Source organism: Electrophorus electricus, chromosome 20, assembly GCF_041902795.1.
Source record: "Electrophorus electricus isolate QZ-2024a chromosome 20, ASM4190279v1, whole genome shotgun sequence".
NCBI classification, from domain to species: domain Eukaryota; kingdom Metazoa; phylum Chordata; class Actinopteri; order Gymnotiformes; family Gymnotidae; genus Electrophorus; species Electrophorus electricus.
In genome coordinates this window covers 3,347,637-3,367,634 of record NC_137516.1, presented here as the reverse complement: position 1 = coordinate 3,367,634, position 19,998 = coordinate 3,347,637, and the positions used below count along the sequence as shown (strand labels likewise).

At 42.0% G+C, this 19,998-nt stretch overlaps 2 protein-coding genes and 1 pseudogene across 14 annotated transcripts in view; 1 reads left to right on the top strand and 2 right to left on the bottom strand.

Moving 5' to 3' along the window:
- Window positions 1-125: 125 nt before the first annotated feature.
- Window positions 126-4,598, bottom strand: LOC113569283 (E3 ubiquitin/ISG15 ligase TRIM25-like). Of its 2 annotated transcripts, XM_035536323.2 has the most exons (6): window positions 3,755-4,521; window positions 3,109-3,204; window positions 2,755-2,988; window positions 2,238-2,397; window positions 1,941-1,991; window positions 126-1,146 (listed from the first exon to the last, which is right to left on the bottom strand). In XM_035536323.2, exons 1-6 carry the CDS (start codon window positions 4,334-4,336, stop codon window positions 656-658), a joined length of 1,614 nt encoding a protein of 537 aa, XP_035392216.1. In that variant the 5' UTR covers window positions 4,337-4,521; the 3' UTR covers window positions 126-655. The 2 variants fall into 2 exon arrangements, with proteins under 2 accessions (XP_035392216.1, XP_081559153.1); XM_081703027.1 differs by lacking the exon at window positions 2,755-2,988 and having other exon boundaries at window positions 3,755-4,598.
- A 4,125-nt stretch (window positions 4,599-8,723) lies between these two features.
- LOC113567851 (E3 ubiquitin/ISG15 ligase TRIM25-like) lies at window positions 8,724-13,316 on the bottom strand (annotated as a pseudogene). Its single transcript, XR_014118952.1, has 6 exons — window positions 12,735-13,316; window positions 11,808-11,903; window positions 11,454-11,687; window positions 10,855-11,014; window positions 10,539-10,589; window positions 8,724-9,744 (listed from the first exon to the last, which is right to left on the bottom strand). The product of XR_014118952.1 is annotated as an E3 ubiquitin/ISG15 ligase TRIM25-like (transcript).
- A 4,516-nt stretch (window positions 13,317-17,832) lies between these two features.
- Window positions 17,833-19,998, top strand: part of aak1a (AP2 associated kinase 1a) — a 29,441-nt gene continuing 27,275 nt past the window's right edge. For 2 of the 11 annotated variants that reach the window (XM_081703674.1, XM_081703673.1), the window contains exons 1-2: window positions 17,833-17,955; window positions 18,196-19,287. In XM_081703674.1, coding sequence (XP_081559800.1) covers window positions 19,128-19,287 — 160 coding nt within the window. In that variant the 5' untranslated portion in view covers window positions 17,833-17,955; window positions 18,196-19,127. Of the gene's footprint in view, window positions 17,956-18,195; window positions 19,288-19,998 lie in introns of those variants that run through there. The other 9 variants (XM_081703665.1, XM_081703664.1, XM_081703669.1 and 6 more) reach the window with 8 other exon arrangements.

The window sequence follows — 19,998 nt, the reverse complement described above, 5'->3', positions numbered from 1 at the left end:
TCAACAGTTGTATGTGTGCTTTTATACATACACACGCATAAAAATAAATGAGCTCAGATACAGTACTGACGAAGCAAATCTATCCTTTAGACTAAGATAATGTCAAGACGAATCAAAATACAAAATCAAGTCAAATACATTTTATTTGCTGGCACATGGATGATGTTTACAGAAATTGTGATTATGAGGAAATAGTCTAAAGAATATTGGAACAAGTCTCTTACTGCAAAAATTGAAGCGTGTACAAGTTTCATGTTTAGATAACAGTGATAGGTTATCTAGAGGCTGCCATGTGATATCTAGTCTTGCAGGGGCAACTACAGAGTGCCATTTGGGACAATTGCCACCTTCTGCCAATGTAACAATTTCTACACACTTTTTACCAACAGAAGATCCTAAAAACATCTATGTCTAGTCAACAGAACATCGCTTCCCTCCTTGGTGGAATCTGAGCTCAGACGAGAACCTTTCACAGCACGTTACTGTAGCTGCTCAGGAAAAACCAAAACGTTGCACTCAACTGCATGTATTCCAGTGAGGTCAGTGGGGTAGTGTGGAAAAGAAGGAAGGTTTTACTGAGATTGCTCCTCTCACTCTGCTGACCTACTCAGAGCCTCACTGGAAGAAGACACGTGCGACCTCACACCAGCTCCGATCAACAGAGATCACAAACTCGAACAAAACTGTCCACATTCTTTAGTCTGAACCGGGGATAGAGGGGCTGAGTGAACGTTGTGTGGACTCTGTGGAGGAGCTCCATTTTGTCAGTGACACTGTAGAAGGCCAGAATTCCTGCTTTGTGATCCAGATATACTCCTATGTTGGATGATGTATGAGATTGATTGAGGTAGGTATCATTGAAGTAGAATTTGGAACCAGAGGCAGTTAAACGCCATGAGCAACCCTCATCTCCACTAATGTTCTTGCTGTTTTTATAAGAGAGCACTACTGAAACATTCCCTTTTCTCTCAACCTCCCAATAACAACATTTGGACAGACCCTCACTGCATGTGACCTCATATTCAGCATTCAATGACATTACAAAATCATCCAATGATTGAGGTTTAATTGATACTTTTGTGTTCCTCTTAGATATCGTAAGTCTTCTGTTTGCCGTGTTTGGGTTAAGTGTGAGCTGGCAGGAATCTGACGGGGAGAAAAGACATCTGTGTTAATGATTTCTTGTTCTATTTCTTCCTTTTTTGGAGATTTTGCCTTCAGTGATGTTTGTTAGAGGAAAAGCAGGTGGGAAACTGTGAACTTCAGTAAGAGTTTTGGAGAGGGTGACTGATGAACCGAGGAAGAGTTGGAGTGTGAAATACGGTTCCAGAGAAACAGGAGAAGGAAGAGTTTCAGATGTGACTACACTGACATTCTCTTTCTTAAATCAATAACAACACTGGCTTTGAATCTGGAGTGTAGTTGTTGCACTAAGCCTCCATTAAAATGGTGTCAGAAATGGGATGTTTTCATGAGGCCACCAGGAGTGTGTCCATCCAAGCCAACCCCACTGCTGTGAGAGGATGGTATGGTCTCATGCAACAAAACAACAAAAAACCTAAACTAAACTAAAAACTTGTTACTTATGTATTTTGAATCAAAATATGTTTCCAAAAGTTCTGTCACCCATAATTCTTTGGTCCAGTAACTAGTATGGAAAGGTGGAAGGAACTGGATCCCTTTGTGTTGGCAGACTAATGATGGAGACTGAATACGGATGTTCCTGAGCCCAAGTCTCATACACCTGGATATTTTAGAAATACGTTTGTATGGTTTAAGTGCTTATTGCAGCCTTAATTATACATATAGACTTTCTGTAAACTGCAGCACATCCCCAGCAGTAAACCAGTTAACCGCTGCTTCGTTATGTTTGTATCTGCGTAAGGATTGGTACTGGGAGTGTATGAGTGCAGGTGTGGTAATGAATTCCTCATACTCACATTTCAAGAACTCCTCTCTGGTCTTTGGTTCCACTGGCAAGATACGGCAAACTATTGAATATGAAAATCCACACCTTAAAATCAGTTTATTTCTTTAAACAAACACACTCTCTCTCTCTCTCTCTCTCTCTCTCTCTCTCTCTCTCTCTCTCTCTCTCTCTCTCCTCATACACACACACACCCCACTTTTTTTTTTAGGTGTTACCAAAAATATAATAATCCCACACTATTCATTTACTTTAATGTAGCTACGAGGCTCTTTAAAACAAATAAATATGCGTTTAGGCCATGTCATACCTCCAGATCTTTTGACCACTTCAAGATTACTCAGGTCATCATGGGTTAGTTTGAGCATCTCAGAGCCAATTTTCTTCACAAATTCTAAAGAAAACTGGGGCTTTTCTTTGATACTGGATATGTCAGTAACCAGAGGAACAACCAAGACAGAGGGGAAGATCTGCAGAGAGATGAGACAACCAGAAGATTAATAGAGGCTAATGAGGGGAGATCAGTTCCAGAACATTAATGGAGACTAACGAGGGGAGATCAGTTCTAGAACATTAATGGAGACTAACGAGGGGAGATCAGTTCCAGCAGTAAGAGCTTCCTGTAGATTATCAGAGATACTTGGAGTGAGACTGAGGCTAATCCTAGATTAAATCAATTTCCAATATCAATTCACCATTGGCACTTCAATTTAATGCAAAACTTGATCCATGTCCAGCAAACCAGAATATTTTGTCATTAGGGAGAGATGGGATGAGGTCTGTTGGAGACACCTTGTAATAGACCCTTTTATAGCCAGTGATGTTACCTGGAGGAAGTGAATATGATCATCTACGTGTGAAAGCTGCTCCAGCTCAGTGTCTCTCCTCCTCAGATCAGCGATCTCCTGCTCCACATTGCTCACGAGTTCTTCAATGTGATTCAGTTCAGTTTTTTCCTGAGCTCTGATCAGCTCTTTCAGCTGTGAGCGTCTTTGCTCAATTGACTTAATCAGCTGAGTAAACAACTTCTCAATGTCCTCCATTGCTGCCTGTGCAGAGTGCTGTGAGGAGACAGAGAAGTAGCCAAACATGGAGCTTCTCACTGACTGACTAGAGAAGAGATCTGAATTATTCTGTCTGGGAAAAGCCACCCTGTCTTCTTTGGACAGTACCGTACTCACCTGGAGAAACTCCTTAGTCTCTCTTAACTCCTGCAGCTTCTTGTCTCCCTGCTGGATTCTCTCTGTGTTCTGCCTTTGGATGTCTGCCAACTGGGCCTAGACAAAGAAAACTGGATTTCAATCTTATATTCCACAAAAATACATATACACACAAAATTCCAGGAAGTAACTGTAGGGTACTGTAGTTAAAAATCTAATAATAATTTCTGGTTTCCAAAGTAAATATATATGATTTGCTGTATTGAGTGTGTTGAATATCATGACATCACCATATTGTAACAAATCACTTTGTTAATTAGCACTTTGTCTGTTATTAATTATAGTTGTAATTGTACTCGTGTGTGTGAGTGTGAGTGACAGACAGACACTACTCGTATTCACGCTGCTTGTTTATGTGAGTGCCATTTCGATTATCGTTTGTCTCGTGTCTAATAAATGTCTCTCTGCACTGAGAAAGGTCTGTGCATCCTGCTCCTTGCCCTGGAGCACTCGGGCTGTTAGGTTATCCTGTTTAGTTCTTTATCAGTTAGTTTTATCTTGGGATAAACTCAAACGTTTTATGGAATATGAAAGAATCCAATAAACAATTTTCAAAGATGACTGATGTTTCATGATAAATCATGCTTCCTCAGTTAAAGAAACTTACCTGTTTCACGTTTCGTTGTGCTTCAGCTGAAGACACCTCATGACTAATGTGAGAATCCATGCACAGAAGACATATGAGCTTCTGATCAGTGCGACAGAATGCCTCTAGAAGTTTGTCATGATGAGGACAGATCTTCTCCTGGAGATTCACGGAGGCCTCGACCAATTTGTGTTTCTTGTAGGCAGGAGATTCATGAATCTGAACATGAGCTTCACAAAAAGACAGCAGACACACCAGGCAGGACTTCACGGCTTTGCGTTTTCTCCCACTGCAGACGTCACACTCCACATCTCCAGGTCCAACATAAGAGTCAACAGGAGGAGCATCTTGGAGTTTTGTCTTCTTCAGTGTGTCAGCCAGTTCAGCCAGCATGGCGTTCTTGTTGAGATCCGGTCTTCCAGTGAAGGTGTGTCTGCACTGAGGGCAGCTGTAGGATCCCTTCTGATCTTCCTGATCCCAGCAGTCATTAATACAGCTCCGACAGAAACTGTGTCCACAGGGAACAGTCACCGGATCCTTCAGCAGATCCAGACAGACTGGGCAGCTTAACAAATCCTGAGTTATGAAGATAGCTTCTGCCATTTGAATGCACTAACAAAAGCTGTGTAGCCAGTGAGAAAGTGGGAGAGAGAGAGAAAGAGTGTGTGTGTGCGTGTGTGTGTGTGTATGTGTGTGTGAATGAGGGAGTGAGGGAGTGAGTGAAAGGAAAAACACAGAGACTTTCGTTTTTCCAGAAGTGTACGTGCTCTCTCTGAGGGAGTGGCTTCTATAACAGACAGCAGGAAGTCAGTATGGTTTTAGTGTGCACTGTTGGAATAACATTTAAAGTGAACATGAAACAATAACATGGAGGACTGTAGAACAGAACTAAAAGTGTTGGGAGTGTATTTAAAGAAACTTTAGATATAAACTGATTTCATGCATTGACGTTGTTAGAGCTGTTTTAGGGGGGCTATAGTCCCACCAAATGTTCTCCAGCTGCCCAAAGTAAACATGCATTATCAGTTTTTCAATAGTTTCAAAAGTTTTTTTCAAAGGTTTTTCTTATTTATTCTCTGTTATTCAACTGTGCTGTTTTACATGAACAGAAGCAAGAAACTGAAACGAGGTTTGAATATTTGGTTGATCTATGACAGTCTATTGCTTTTCACAGCTTTACTAATATCCTCAACACTGTATGTGTGAGGGAGAAGGTGTCTGTGTGAGTGGATGTTCCTGAAGGTGAGTGCAGAAAAACAAAATAAATAGAACACCTTATTTGTTCAAGTTCAAGTTTGGTTTATTTGTCACATACATAGTCATACACAGTATAACTCGCAGTGAGATGGTGGAGAGTGCTCTGTCCAAACTAAGGAAAAAGAAAACAGGGGTGCATAGAGAAATATATATATTCTATATATGTACAAAAATATATTAACAATGTATGTACAATATATGTATATTATGTTTATATACACAATGTGCAATGTATATGGTTGTGTATATATATATATATATATGTACACAATGTACAGAATGTACAGATCCATTTTGTAAAATGGCATATTTACAGTTTTTATGTTACATGGTGGTAATAGAATATATATATATATACAGTTATGCTACATGGTGGTGGTGGTCCCCACAGTTTATCAGTTTCCCTGATTCAGGGCCCAAATGGCCTGTGGAAAGAAGCTCCTCTTCAGTCTCTCTGTCTTGGTCTTCGGGGAGCGAAAGCGCCTCCCTGACCTCAACAGAGAGAAGAGCCTATTGTTGGGATGGGTGGGGTCCTTCACAATCCTCCTGGCCTTGGTCTGGCACCGCTTGTAGTAGATGGTCTGCAGGTCAGGAAGTTCCGTGTGAGTGATGCGCTCTGCTGAACGCACTACCCTTTGGAGTGCTTGTCTGTCCTGCTTGGTGCTATTCCCAAACCAGACTGTGATGTTCCCCGTGAGGATGCTCTCGATAGTGCAGGTGTAGAAGTTCCGCAGTACCTTGGAGGACAGTCTGAAGTCTCTTAGGCGTCTGAGGTGGTAAAGACGTTGACAAGCCTTCTTTGCCAGGGAGTTGGTATGGCGGGACCAGGACAGGTCCTGCGAGATGTGGACACCAAGGTACCTGAAACTATCTACTCTCTCCACCGTGGTTCCACTGATCCTCACAGGTTGGTAGTGCCGCTCCTGCTTCTTGCTGCAATCCACGATCAGATCCTTTGTCTTACTGACGTTTAGGAGGAGATTATTTTCCTGGTACCAATTTTCCAGGTGTTTAATCTCCTCCAGGTAGGCCCTCTCATCGTTGTCTGAGATCAGGCCCATGACAACGGTGTCGTCAGCAAACTTGACAATGATGGTGGAGCTGGAAGTGGCTGTGCAGTCGTAGGTGTACAGTGAGTAGAGCAGGGGGCTTAGGACACAACCCTGAGGAGCTCCAGTGCTGAGGGTGAGGGTGGATGAGGCACAGTTGCTCACCTGTACCGATTGTGGTCTGTCTGTTAGGAAGTTGGAGATCCAGTCGCACAGGGATGTATGCAGTCCTAGATCCTCCAACTTAGTAGTGAGCCTGGGGGGGATGATAGTGTTAAATGCTGAACTGTAGTCGACAAACAGCATTTTATCATCATTTCCCCTCCCTTTGTCCAGGTGGGTCAGTGTGGTGTGGAGCAGACGTGCAATTGCATCATCAGTGGAGCGGTTGTGGCGGTATGCAAACTGCAGTGGGTCCATGGAGGCTGGCAGTGAAGATGTGATGAAGTCTCTGACTAGCTTTTCAAAGCACTTCATCACGACTGATGTGAGGGCAACAGGGCGGTAGTCATTGAGGTCAGAGGGTCGAGGTTTCTTCGGGACGGGGACGATGGTGGATCGCTTGAAGCTGGCTGGGATGATACCTAGCGTCAGGGAGAGATTGAAGATGTCGGTGAATACCGGGGCTAGCTGATCTGCGCAGGCTTTGAGGACCCTCCCGCAGATACCGTCTGGTCCCATCGCCTTCCTGGTATTCACCCTTTTAAACACTCTCCTCACGTCACTCTCCGTGATGATGAGAGGGCGCTGTTCTCTTTGAAAGTCAGTTACAAACATTAACCACAATTAAATGTCATTACACTAGCAGAGGAAACCTGACAACTGGTGAACGTAAAGTCATCATACTGAAAAAGCCAATTAAAGTTTTTGCATTAACTTTTGCAGGATTTAGGGCAGACATGAATGGATGGCTTGTTCATGGCTCTCCAGTTTATTCATACAAGATCTGTACCTAATACAAACTTTGAATGACATGTCTTTTGAAAGAAATGTGCCTCTATGAGGAAATTTCTCCCAATAGTATGTTTTTGTCACAGATTCCAGGAACCACACTTATCACTGCCACGTCCAGCTCTGCCCACTGACGGCTCAGATCTGGTTCTCCAGAGTACTAATTCCACATACCTGTTGACTGTTCTCTCCATTACTGCCCTCCTATTTAAGCTCCCCTCCCTCGCTCACACTTTGCTAAGTATTACCATTCGCATGTTGCATACCAAGCCTGCCATGTATGTGTTTGTCTAACTGCTTTGCTGAATCCTGCCTGTTTTATAGACCTTGTCTACTGCCTGACCACTGGACACCTTTCGGGCTCCGCCTGGCGTTTTCGACCTTGGACCAACCTGACCAAGATTACCAGCCTAACACCTCCAACCTGATTTGCAAGGCACCAAAGAACTACAACCTCACCCTACAATTCCTACCTGCCCCGAAATCTAAACAAAACCTGTGCCTTTGTTACAAGTTTTAATTTTATGCAAGTTTCATAATACTGACCTTTTTGGGTCATTTTTAAAATTCTCCCAGGGGGCTTACGTCTACACCCCTCTAGTCTCTCATTCAGCACCACTCCTGCTCTACTGACCGATGATTCTTCTCCAGAACTTCCTCTCTTCCTTACTGAACCACTTCTGCTACACTCCATCCCTCATTCTCCATCCTTCCTTCCCTTCAGAGACTGAAAGGAGGAGGGCAGCGCTAGTTTTAGGCATCACTGTCTAAATATATACTTCAGTATTTATATATTTTTTAAACAATTAAAAACAATATCCTTAATGTCTGGAGTGGAAAAGGTCATTTTACCCCTATTGGCTGCCCCTCATGGCTCAAGTGTGTATTGCAAATCAGAAATGCTTTTCTTGAGGATATTTGTACTGTATTTGTTAGCATATATAGCCTGGTTCAGTAGAGCATTTCAGTTCTAAGTATGCTGAAGACATAGAAACCTTATATCTGGTTGTATATGTTCTCTACAGCTTGTATGTGGTTGTGTGTGTTCTCTACAGCTTGTATGTGGTTGGTTTTCTCTCTGTCTGTAGGAGCTGGTGTCAGTTGGGATGGAGGCCAGAAGAGGAGATATGACTGTGCTTGGCCACATTAAACACAAACTGGTGTGCTCACCTGACTTCGAGGCTCTTCTGGAGAACAAAGCTTGAGGAGAGTGAGGGTGGAGAACAGTGTGTCTTCTTATGGGGTCTCATTTGAGTTTACGGAGGTGTTCTATTTATTAGCAGGAGATGTAGAGCTCTTGGTCTTGAATGATACTTATTTATACACACAATTCAGTTTATTCAGGAAATTAAATTGACCTTGACCAGGTTCTGAGAAACACATGTAAAGGTGGAGAAGTGATGATTAAAATACAGCATGTTTGTCTCAGGCACTTGATTGTTCTTAGTATATGAATAATGATCAACCCTAAGAATGTTGTAAAAATGCAGAATGTTAGATATGATATACATGTTGCATATTACAAAGAATTTTTAAAAAGTTCAAAGCATATTATTTCGTCCCGTCATACTTTATTAAAATGTCTTATTATTTAGTCACATAACCTCATCAACAGTTGTATGTGTGCTTTTATACATACACACGCATAAAAATAAATGAGCTCAGATACAGTACTGACGAAGCAAATCTATCCTTTAGACTAAGATAATGTCAAGACGAATCAAAATACAAAATCAAGTCAAATACATTTTATTTGCTGGCACATGGATGATGTTTACAGAAATTGTGATTATGAGGAAATAGTCTAAAGAATATTGGAACAAGTCTCTTACTGCAAAAATTGAAGCGTGTACAAATTTCATGTTTAGATAACAGTGATAGGTTATCTAGAGGCTGCCATGTGATATCTAGTCTTGCAGGGGCAACTACAGAGTGCCATTTGGGACAATTGCCACCTTCTGCCAATGTAACAATTTCTACACACTTTTTACCAACAGAAGATCCTAAAAACATCTATGTCTAGTCAACAGAACATCGCTTCCCTCCTTGGTGGAATCTGAGCTCAGACGAGAACCTTTCACAGCACGTTACTGTAGCTGCTCAGGAAAAACCAAAACGTTGCACTCAACTGCATGTATTCCAGTGAGGTCAGTGGGGTAGTGTGGAAAAGAAGGAAGGTTTTACTGAGATTGCTCCTCTCACTCTGCTGACCTACTCAGAGCCTCACTGGAAGAAGACACGTGCGACCTCACACCAGCTCCGATCAACAGAGATCACAAACTCGAACAAAACTGTCCACATTCTTTAGTCTGAACCAGGGATAGAGGGGCTGAGTGAACGTTGTGTGGACTCTGTGGAGGAGCTCCATTTTGTCAGTGACACTGTAGAAGGCCAGAATTCCTGCTTTGTGATCCAGATATACTCCTATGTTGGATGATGTATGAGATTGATTGAGGTAGGTATCATTGAAGTAGAATTTGGAACCAGAGGCAGTTAAACGCCATGAGCAACCCTCATCTCCACTAATGTTCTTGCTGTTTTTATAAGAGAGCACTACTGAAACATTCCCTTTTCTCTCAACCTCCCAATAACAACATTTGGACAGACCCTCACTGCATGTGACCTCATATTCAGCATTCAATGACATTACAAAATCATCCAATGATTGAGGTTTAATTGATACTTTTGTGTTCCTCTTAGATATCGTAAGTCTTCTGTTTGCCGTGTTTGGGTTAAGTGTGAGCTGGCAGGAATCTGACGGGGAGAAAAGACATCTGTGTTAATGATTTCTTGTTCTATTTCTTCCTTTTTTGGAGATTTTGCCTTCAGTGATGTTTGTTAGAGGAAAAGCAGGTGGGAAACTGTGAACTTCAGTAAGAGTTTTGGAGAGGGTGACTGATGAACCGAGGAAGAGTTGGAGTGTGAAATACGGTTCCAGAGAAACAGGAGAAGGAAGAGTTTCAGATGTGACTACACTGACATTCTCTTTCTTAAATCAATAACAACACTGGCTTTGAATCTGGAGTGTAGTTGTTGCACTAAGCCTCCATTAAAATGGTGTCAGAAATGGGATGTTTTCATGAGGCCACCAGGAGTGTGTCCATCCAAGCCAACCCCACTGCTGTGAGAGGATGGTATGGTCTCATGCAACAAAACAACAAAAAACCTAAACTAAACTAAAAACTTGTTACTTATGTATTTTGAATCAAAATATGTTTCCAAAAGTTCTGTCACCCATAATTCTTTGGTCCAGTAACTAGTATGGAAAGGTGGAAGGAACTGGATCCCTTTGTGTTGGCAGACTAATGATGGAGACTGAATACGGATGTTCCTGAGCCCAAGTCTCATACACCTGGATATTTTAGAAATACGTTTGTATGGTTTAAGTGCTTATTGCAGCCTTAATTATACATATAGACTTTCTGTAAACTGCAGCACATCCCCAGCAGTAAACCAGTTAACCGCTGCTTCGTTATGTTTGTATCTGCGTAAGGATTGGTACTGGGAGTGTATGAGTGCAGGTGTGGTAATGAATTCCTCATACTCACATTTCAAGAACTCCTCTCTGGTCTTTGGTTCCACTGGCAAGATACGGCAAACTATTGAATATGAAAATCCACACCTTAAAATCAGTTTATTTCTTTAAACAAACACACTCTCTCTCTCTCTCTCTCTCTCTCTCTCTCTCTCTCTCTCTCTCTCTCTCTCTCTCTCTCTCTCTCTCTCTCTCTCCTCATACACACACACACCCCACTTTTTTTTTAGGTGTTACCAAAAATATAATAATCCCACACTATTCATTTACTTTAATGTAGCTACGAGGCTCTTTAAAACAAATAAATATGCGTTTAGGCCATGTCATACCTCCAGATCTTTTGACCACTTCAAGATTACTCAGGTCATCATGGGTTAGTTTGATCATCTCAGAGCCAATTTTCTTCACAAATTCTAAAGAAAACTGGGGCTTTTCTTTGATACTGGATATGTCAGTAACCAGAGGAACAACCAAGACAGAGGGGAAGATCTGCAGAGAGATGAGACAACCAGAAGATTAATAGAGGCTAATGAGGGGAGATCAGTTCCAGAACATTAATGGAGACTAACGAGGGGAGATCAGTTCAAGAACATTAATGGAGACTTACTAGGGGAGATCAGTTCAAGAACATTAATGGAGACTAATGAGGGCAGATCAGTTCCAGCAGGAAGAGCTTCCTGTAGATCATCAGAGATACTTGGAGTGAGACTGAGTTTTTCAGGGCTTGCGGGGGTCAGATTCCAAGACTCAGATTAAGGCTAATCCTAGATTAAATCAATTTCCGATATCAATTCACCATTGGCACTTCAATTTAGTGCAAAACTTGATCCATGTCCAGCAAACCAGAATATTTTGTCATTAGGGAGAGATGGGATGAGGTCTGTTGGAGACACCTTGTAATAGACCCTTTTATAGCCAGTAATGTTACCTGGAGGAAGTGAATATGATCATCTACGTGTGAAAGCTGCTCCAGCTCAGTGTCTCTCCTCCTCAGATCAGCGATCTCCTGCTCCACATTGCTCACGAGTTCTTCAATGTGATTCAGTTCAGTTTTTTCCTGAGCTCTGATCAGCTCTTTCAGCTGTGAGCGTCTTTGCTCAATTGACTTAATCAGCTGAGTAAACAACTTCTCAATGTCCTCCATTGCTGCCTGTGCAGAGTGCTGTGAGGAGACAGAGAAGTAGCCAAACATGGAGCTTCTCACTGACTGACTAGAGAAGAGATCTGAATTATTCTGTCTGGGAAAAGCCACCCTGTCTTCTTTGGACAGTACCGTACTCACCTGGAGAAACTCCTTAGTCTCTCTTAACTCCTGCAGCTTCTTGTCTCCCTGCTGGATTCTCTCTGTGTTCTGCCTTTGGATGTCTGCCAACTGGGCCTAGACAAAGAAAACTGGATTTCAGTCTTACATTCCACAATTATCATATATGCACAAAGGAAATGTTTAATGAATGTTTTGCTTGAACCAGCAACTTTCCAATTACAAATCTAATACCTTAACCACTAAGCTACCACTGCCCCTAATCACACAATAACAGCATTAGTGAGGCTGTATATGACCTTAGCCATCAGGGAGGACAATATGAATTTACGTTTAAAGAGGTTTTGTTATTTGCTTGGGTTAAAAGTGAGTTTGGAGGGGGTGGGTCTGGGACGCTAGATGTCACTGTTGAGCCTTTTGGAGGTGTTGTGGGTTTAATTCAGCAAAAGAGATGGAGGGAGGTGGTCTGGGGTCTAAGCGTTTGGAACAGGATTTTTGACATCTCATCCTACGTATATTATATTTGTTTAACGAATTTTTGTTTAATAACTGCTTTTTTAAAAATTTTTAAAATGGAATCTTTTACATTTATAAAGGCATTCTTATCTGTTCCTTAGATTTGCTGTATTGAGTGTGTTGAATGTCATGACATCACCATATTGTAACAGATCACCCCTCAAATATGGTGAATCATTACACCCCTAGTGATCTGATAATCCACTGATTTATGTAGAAAGTAGGTGTATTCACTGATTGTGCATTTGACCCATCCTATGGCCTGCTTAGGCTATCCATGGTGAATTCAGAAGTGAAGCACCATATTATCCTATTTAGTTCTTCATCAAAGGGTTTATGGAAAATGAAAACAATCAATCAACTATTTTCAAAAGTTGCCGGATGTTCCACAATGCATCAATGGTTCTTCAATTAAAGATCCTCAGTACTTACCTGTTTCACGTTTCATTGTGCTCCAGCTGAAGACACCTCATGACTAATGTGAGAATCCATGCACAGAAGACATATGAGCTTCCGATCAGTGCGACAGAAGGCCTCTAGAAGTTTGTCATGATGAGGACAGATCTTCTCCTGGAGATTCACGGAGGCCTTGACCAGTTTGTGTTTCTTGTAGGCAGAAGATTCATGAATCTGAACATGAGCTTCACAAAAAGACAGCAGACACACCAGGCAGGACTTCACGGCTTTGCGTTTTCTCCCACTGCAGACGTCACACTCCACATCTCCAGGTCCAACATAAGAGTCAACAGGAGGAGCATCTTGGAGTTTTGTCTTCTTCAGTGTGTCAGCCAGTTCAGCCAGCATGGCGTTCTTGTTGAGATCCGGTCTTGGAGTGAAGGTGTGTCTGCACTGAGGGCAGCTGTAGGATCCCGTCTGATCTTCCTGATCCCAGCAGTCATTAATACAACTCCGACAGAAACTGTGTCCACAGGGAATAGCGACCGGCTCCTTTAGCAAATCCAGACAGACTGGGCAGTTAAACAAATCAAGAATTGTGATGATAGCTTCTGCCATTTTAATGCACTAACAAAAGCTGTGTAGCCAGTGAGAAAGGGAGCGCGAAAAAGAGAGTGTGTCTGTGTGTGTGTATGTGTGTGTGTAAAAGAAAAAATACATACTTTCATTTTTACAGAACTCTAAGTGCTCTGTCTGAGGAAGTAGTTAAAAGACAGCAGGAAGTCAGTATGGTTTTAGTGTATACTTTTGAAATGACATTTAAAGTGAACATGAAACCATAACTTTGATGACTTTTGTACAGAATTACATCGGAAAATTTTAGATATAAATTAATTCCATGCATTGATGTCGTTAGAGCTGTTTTAGGCGGGCTATAGTCCCCCCACATGTTATCCAACCCCCCCCAAGTACACATGCATTATTAATTTAAATCATCAATAGATTTTCTTGGCTGGTTTGGCTGGTCTATTACTTTGTACTGCTTTACTAAATGACTCACCACTCTGTATCTGTGTGAGTGAATGTTCCTGAAGGCGAATGCCATTTCAACGCAGAACTAAAGAAAATACGTTATTTGAATGTTTGTTACAAACACGAATTTACCAAATTGAAAATTCATTATTCTAGCAGAGGAAACCTGATAATTGACAAATGAAACATATACTGAAAAAGCCAATTAAAGCTTATGCATTAAACTTTGTAGTATTTAGGGATTCCAATTAAGTCATGTAAGATCTGGACCTAATGCAAACTTTGATTGACATGTCTTTTCAAAAGAAATGTGCCACTATTAGAACATTTCTGTGAGGAAATTTCTACAGATGCTGAACTTTTTGGGTCATTTTTAAAATTCTTCTAGGGGGCTTACGTCTACACCTTTCTAGTTAAAGATGAGCCCCCCCTATTCATAAATCTCTAGTGATGCCCCTGTTTACACGTTATAATAGATTTTGGTTTAGTACTAACTTATGATTTCACTCAGGCTCGCTTCCATATGGCTGACGTGTCAGCAACTACGTCATGAGGTTGGTTAGATGAAAACGTAGTATTTTAGGATGGAGAAACGGGATTCTGGTTGCAGTCATGTTCCTTTATTCATCACTTGCTCACAAGAACGAAAGGGTTCATCTTTAGTGCTGAATCTTGCTTTCACGCCCGTGTCAGCAGTGTGTGGCACTGAACGTCTATGCTGTCACATGTAAGAGAAGGCAGACTGACACTCTCTTCAGTCTGGGGACGTGTCTGTCACATGTTCACCTGCTGGAAGTGTTGGCCAACATGTGGGCTACCAACTCTTTGGTGCTTCAAGCTGGAGGATAGTGTGTTCCCACCAAAATGCACAATGGTCTCTTCACAACAATCCCTGTTAACAATGATGACCAAGTTCTGGACGCTAGCCTGCTTGTCATGAACCAATACGCTCCATTTGTTCGTTCAGTCATCCATCTGCCACAAGCATAAACCAGGATGCCAGCAATTGTTATACTGGGATATTTCAGAATAAATGCTTTCTGCATTTATTGTCGGACAAATAAAAACATTTATACCTTTACTCTTTAACACGTCAAATCTACCTTGTGTGAAGGTACAATGTTTGTTGGCTTGTATGTGTGTGTTTGTGACGAGTTTCTCCTTCTGTTCCTGTTTTTCCTTGTTAAAACAGAGTTTGTGTAGCAGTGAGCATGTACGGAGAAGAGCGAGGCTCGCAGTCGTTATAGCAGTCCAGGGTCATAGAGCCAATACGGAGATTACAAGGATACATCATAGACAACACAAGGGCTAGCATAAATGAAGCAACATGCTAACCCACACAGGGGTTTAAATACAGACATAAAGGATATCAACAACAAGGATCCAGTGTGTGAAAACAAGGGGGCATGGTAATAAACAAGGAGGCGGACACCAAGAGAACAGTCAACAGTAAACTCCCATGGCACGTGGCGGGCCGTACCATGTGACAAGTGAGAAGGGGAGTGTACCGATACAGATACATAGATTGGGTCATTTGAAGTGTTGAACTTATAGATATTCAGACATTCCAACCCCCCTCTCCCCCTCCACCACGTTTTTTGAAAACCAGCTGAAAAAAAAAAAAGTGTAGAACCGGTGTAGAGCGAACCTGAAACTGGATCTAGTAGTTAGAAGAACATTGTCAGGGATCAGAATTGGTTAGGAGAAAAACGCCACAAGTTATGGACCAATACTTGCACAGTATAGTTCTGCCATCTAGCCGAACCAAATGGGTGTAGAACAAATCTGAAACTAAAACTAGGAGCAGTTAGACGAAAGTTCCTGGAAATCGGGAGTGGTATCCGCAAGTCATGGTTTCCTTGCAATGTCATGAACATGTGATCCGAGTGGCTAAAGTTCAACAGCGAGGGTAGCCGCAACTCAAGCAAGTCTCTGTGAGCTGTCTATTGGAAACTTCCAGGATTTACAGTAACATTGAGATGCTTTTCCATTTACCTGCTTCTCCAAACAAATTCAGTTCTGGTCGGTGTGGCAAAAAATCTCCAGGAGCTTGTCAGGATGAGCATAATGAGAACAGATCTTCTCCTCGTGTTTCAGGTAGACCATGGCCAGGTTGTTTTTTGTAAACAGGAGAGTCACAGACAACAGGCCTAGCAGTGGCTGTTCTTTGTGGCTGTCTGAGTTAGAACAGGGTGTGGGATAACAGCTGTTTTCTCTCCTGTAGAGACCTAGACTAATACAGCAAGCATTTAGTGTTTCCTTAGTGATTATCATTTTGTTTACTGCTTGCATCTCTTATCATAATGACATAACAACCCCATGGCATGACAATGTCATAATGACATAATGACACGACTCTTCTCATAGTGACATAAAGACTGTCTATATTGTTAGGACATTGGAGTCAGGGTCAGGACAAAATCTCTCTCCTCCAGAGACAAAAGTGGCCAAGCCAAGAATCTCGCCAAGACCCACCAATCATGCCCTCAGGAGGTGACTCTGTAAAGGTGAGGCAGAGGTCAGTGCAGATTTGTACCTTTCAAAGCAGTACCACTGTATACAGTGCACAACAGATCAGTAGGCTTTAGATATGAATAACCAATTCCCATGAGATTGAAAGGGTGATGGTACCCAACACAGATTAAGCAGAAAAAAGTAAAAGTAGAGTGAGCCTATATTAACTAATAGTTATTTTCTTTTATCAATGGGTTTACTACTAATAGTGTGCTAGTTCATGTTGGCCCTCTGCAGACTAAACTCAAAAGATCCCATTTGTGTGAGTTTTGAGGACTAGTAGCACGTTGGTTCTATCACAGACATATGTAGGTGAGGGATGTAAAACAGATGAATTGTATGCCCAGTGCTAGCTGTCATGAGCTGTCACCACAAGCACATTTCAGTTTGCTCAGTGAGCCACCGACAATTAGTGGCTTTTAGAATATGATAAACAAGGTTTAGGCTATTTGCATAAAAGTAATTTAAACTTCTGTAAAAAATATTTTATACTTGCAAAACAGCTATTTGTATTTCTACTGATGTGTATTTGTGTATAGAATATCAAAACACTTGTATAGACTACTAACAATGTATGATTACTTAGCATGTATATAAAAAGAAAATATGGAAACTGTTAATCTGCAGTGTGAAAGCATGTAATAAACATGTGTAGCTTCCTCTGGCTCCCCTCCAGTTAAGGCACGAATACAAGACGTTTTTGATTACAGGCGTTTATTTTGCACGTCCATGCCTTCAAAATATGCCGTGAGAACTACATAAATAAAATAAATAAATCCGAATGTTTTAGTGCATTACAAACACATTCTCTCAGAGAATAATTATGAAAAGAGATCACACAAAACAACATACAGATGACAACAGGCTGTTAACGGACAATTAGCTTGAATGTTCACCGAAACTTCAGCTAACAGCTAACATATTAGCTATTAGCCAGCTCACTAGCATAGGTAATAAGTAAAAAGATAAGTAAAAACAGAAAACATATAAAGCTCCCGACCTCACTGGTCGCATTAACTAAAAAGAGGAAAAGAAAGGAAACCGCTGGCTCTACAAATCTTCCAGCTTTAGTCGAACTCAGTCAACTCACAAACAACTACTCCACTAAAATAGAGGTTAACAAAACAAGGAAGGCTTAACCCTATAAGCGAGTGTTGTCAGTCACAACATAAGTACTGTATTCACTCAAACAGAGCCAATAACACACAGCAGACTAGCTTCTACCCAACTACAGGTACCTGCACCATATCTGCACCGTACTGCAACTACAGCAGAGTTCAACGCTATATTTAAAATTGGCTAAGAAGAAGCCAACTTCAGCGCTGTACAACGACACATGGTGTTCAAGTACAGAAGTGACTACCTTGTGCTGAAGTCTTAGTTAAGTGAATCGTTTGTGTTTCAACCTCGATCACAGGCCTAACAATGCTGACGGGGACTGTCAGGGACTTGCACCTTAATGGAGCGTCCAGCAGGGGGCAGTAAAGATAGCTTTTCGTTAAGGGACACTACGCCAGGTATCCAAATCCAAACGATTACGTGACTAACAGTGGAATTTGTTTATCTGGCAATTACTGTATTTGGCACTCTCGCACCGCATTTATTCACAATAACGGCAGTACCATGTTTAGCATGTTAGGGTGTGTTGTGAAAATGTGAGCAGGCTTACAGATTTGATCGAATTTAGGCTTGTAAAGGTTTACATATACAGGTATTAATTCAGGCATATATATATATATATATATATATATATATATATATATATATATATATATATATATAAATATATATATATATATATATATATATATATATATATATATATATATATATATATAAATGACGAAAAGTCTTAGATGCGTAAAAAAAGAAAATATATGTTCAGAAAATATAAGTCCGAATTGACAACCGACTCATACATTTGTTTGTTTGTTTGTTTGTTTTTTTAAAGCACCAGAAACTCCCCGTGGTGGATAGAGAAGCTCTGACGTCAAGACGTCTCGCGAACTACAGCGACCATAACGGGGCTGCGGTCGTGTGCACGCCGTGGTCCGCTCGTGGCTTCGGCTCGCTGTCGGCATTTAATCGCCTCCATATTTCCACGATGCGGTCGTGGCGTTTTGCCATGTGGCGCGATATGTAGCGCGACGGCTTGGGGACCGTAACAGCAGAGAGGCTGTCCTTTGCCAGCGCGCATTTCCTGGTACCGGGACTGCGCGCGCTTGAGGCTCGTGAGGGATCGGTGAGCGACGTAGAGAACGTCTGCCCTTAAACGCACGTCTCGCGTGTCTTGTACAAGGCCGCGGCACGGGCGCACGCTTACGCCGGTCGCGGACGTTCAATAGCTGGCTGTCTGCGGCAGCGCAGGAATGTGCGGCTGATGCACGGTGTGCTGTCTTATCTGCAGACGGGGTCGGAGGGGCTTGCATGGCTTCCTCTGCACTAGTAAACATAACCTTAGCCAGTGCTGATACCCGCGCCTCTTCTGCGCGCTCTCCGCCGCCGCTACACGGGCTCACCGGGGAGGTACCAAGCCTGCAGGCTTATCGGCCAAATAACGAGGCGAGCTGCAGTTTCGCCCGGGACTCGCCCAGCTCGGTTGGCAAACACTGCGACCGGAGTGCCTAGGACTTCGCATTCTCAACGCACCGTTTGCCTCCGACTGCTCTCGTCGTCTCACCGGACGGGCTGTCATTTTCTCACGCTGCTCTAGCAGTATTTCTTATTGAGCTGTTGCGGTACTCTTCTGCGTCGGTGTCCGGGCTGGATCTCTTCTCGCACTCTGAACAAACATCATCTTTAAAACTGGTGAGCATTGCACGGATTAGCACGGGCTGTAATTCATGGTGCATCACTGATAGAAGTTATCCCGTACGAGTGACCATGAAGAAGTTTTTCGATTCCCGACGGGAAATGGTGAGTTCGGGGCCCGTTTCGGGACTTGGTGGAGGCAGCACTGGTTCGGCCAGCGGTGGTTCCTTCATCGGAAAGGTTTTCACCATCGGCCGGTATCAAGTAACTGTGGAAGAAACGGTAGCTGAAGGTAAGCTGTATAAGTCCCAAAATAACCTACTGACATTCTGATTGTTGTTGTTGGTGTGTGTGTGTGGAGTACTTAATGACTTAATGGTCCAAATGAATTATTAAAAACAAGCAAAACAAACTTTATCTAACATGAGACAACTTCTGCCCTATACTGTGATGCATTATGCTTTATAAGCAGTTCTGTTTTACTATGAGAATTGCTTATTGCTAGTACACACTCCTTTGATTGACTGTGACCTGTATGATTGATGGCTGGTGCTAAAAATCAGACCAACTTTGTTTACTGCTTCGTCTCTGGGGTTAGGAAACATCAGCTGACGGGCTGATCACTGATCTACCAGGAGTCCAAGTGAGCTGCGCAGCAATCTGTGTGTCAGCAGAGTTTTTAGCCATGACTCATGTCTTACCTGAAGTTTTTAAGGAACGGGCCAAGTGTAAATTTTAAAAGAGTAAAAGGAATTTGTGTGAAATATTAATGTAGTGTCTTTGTGGAAGAAGAATCAGAGAATGCCATTTCTATTCAAGAACAGCTGTTTTAGGCTCACACACGCAAACCAGCAGAAAGGAAAACTGCTCTACATGGGAAAATGGTAGGAAGGCAACTTTCTTTTAACTCATTTATTGGAGTTAGGAATGTTTTGCTGTCACTGTGAAGTGTTTTATTTTTATGACACTAACTGCCCAAATCGCATATACCAAACTTAACTGC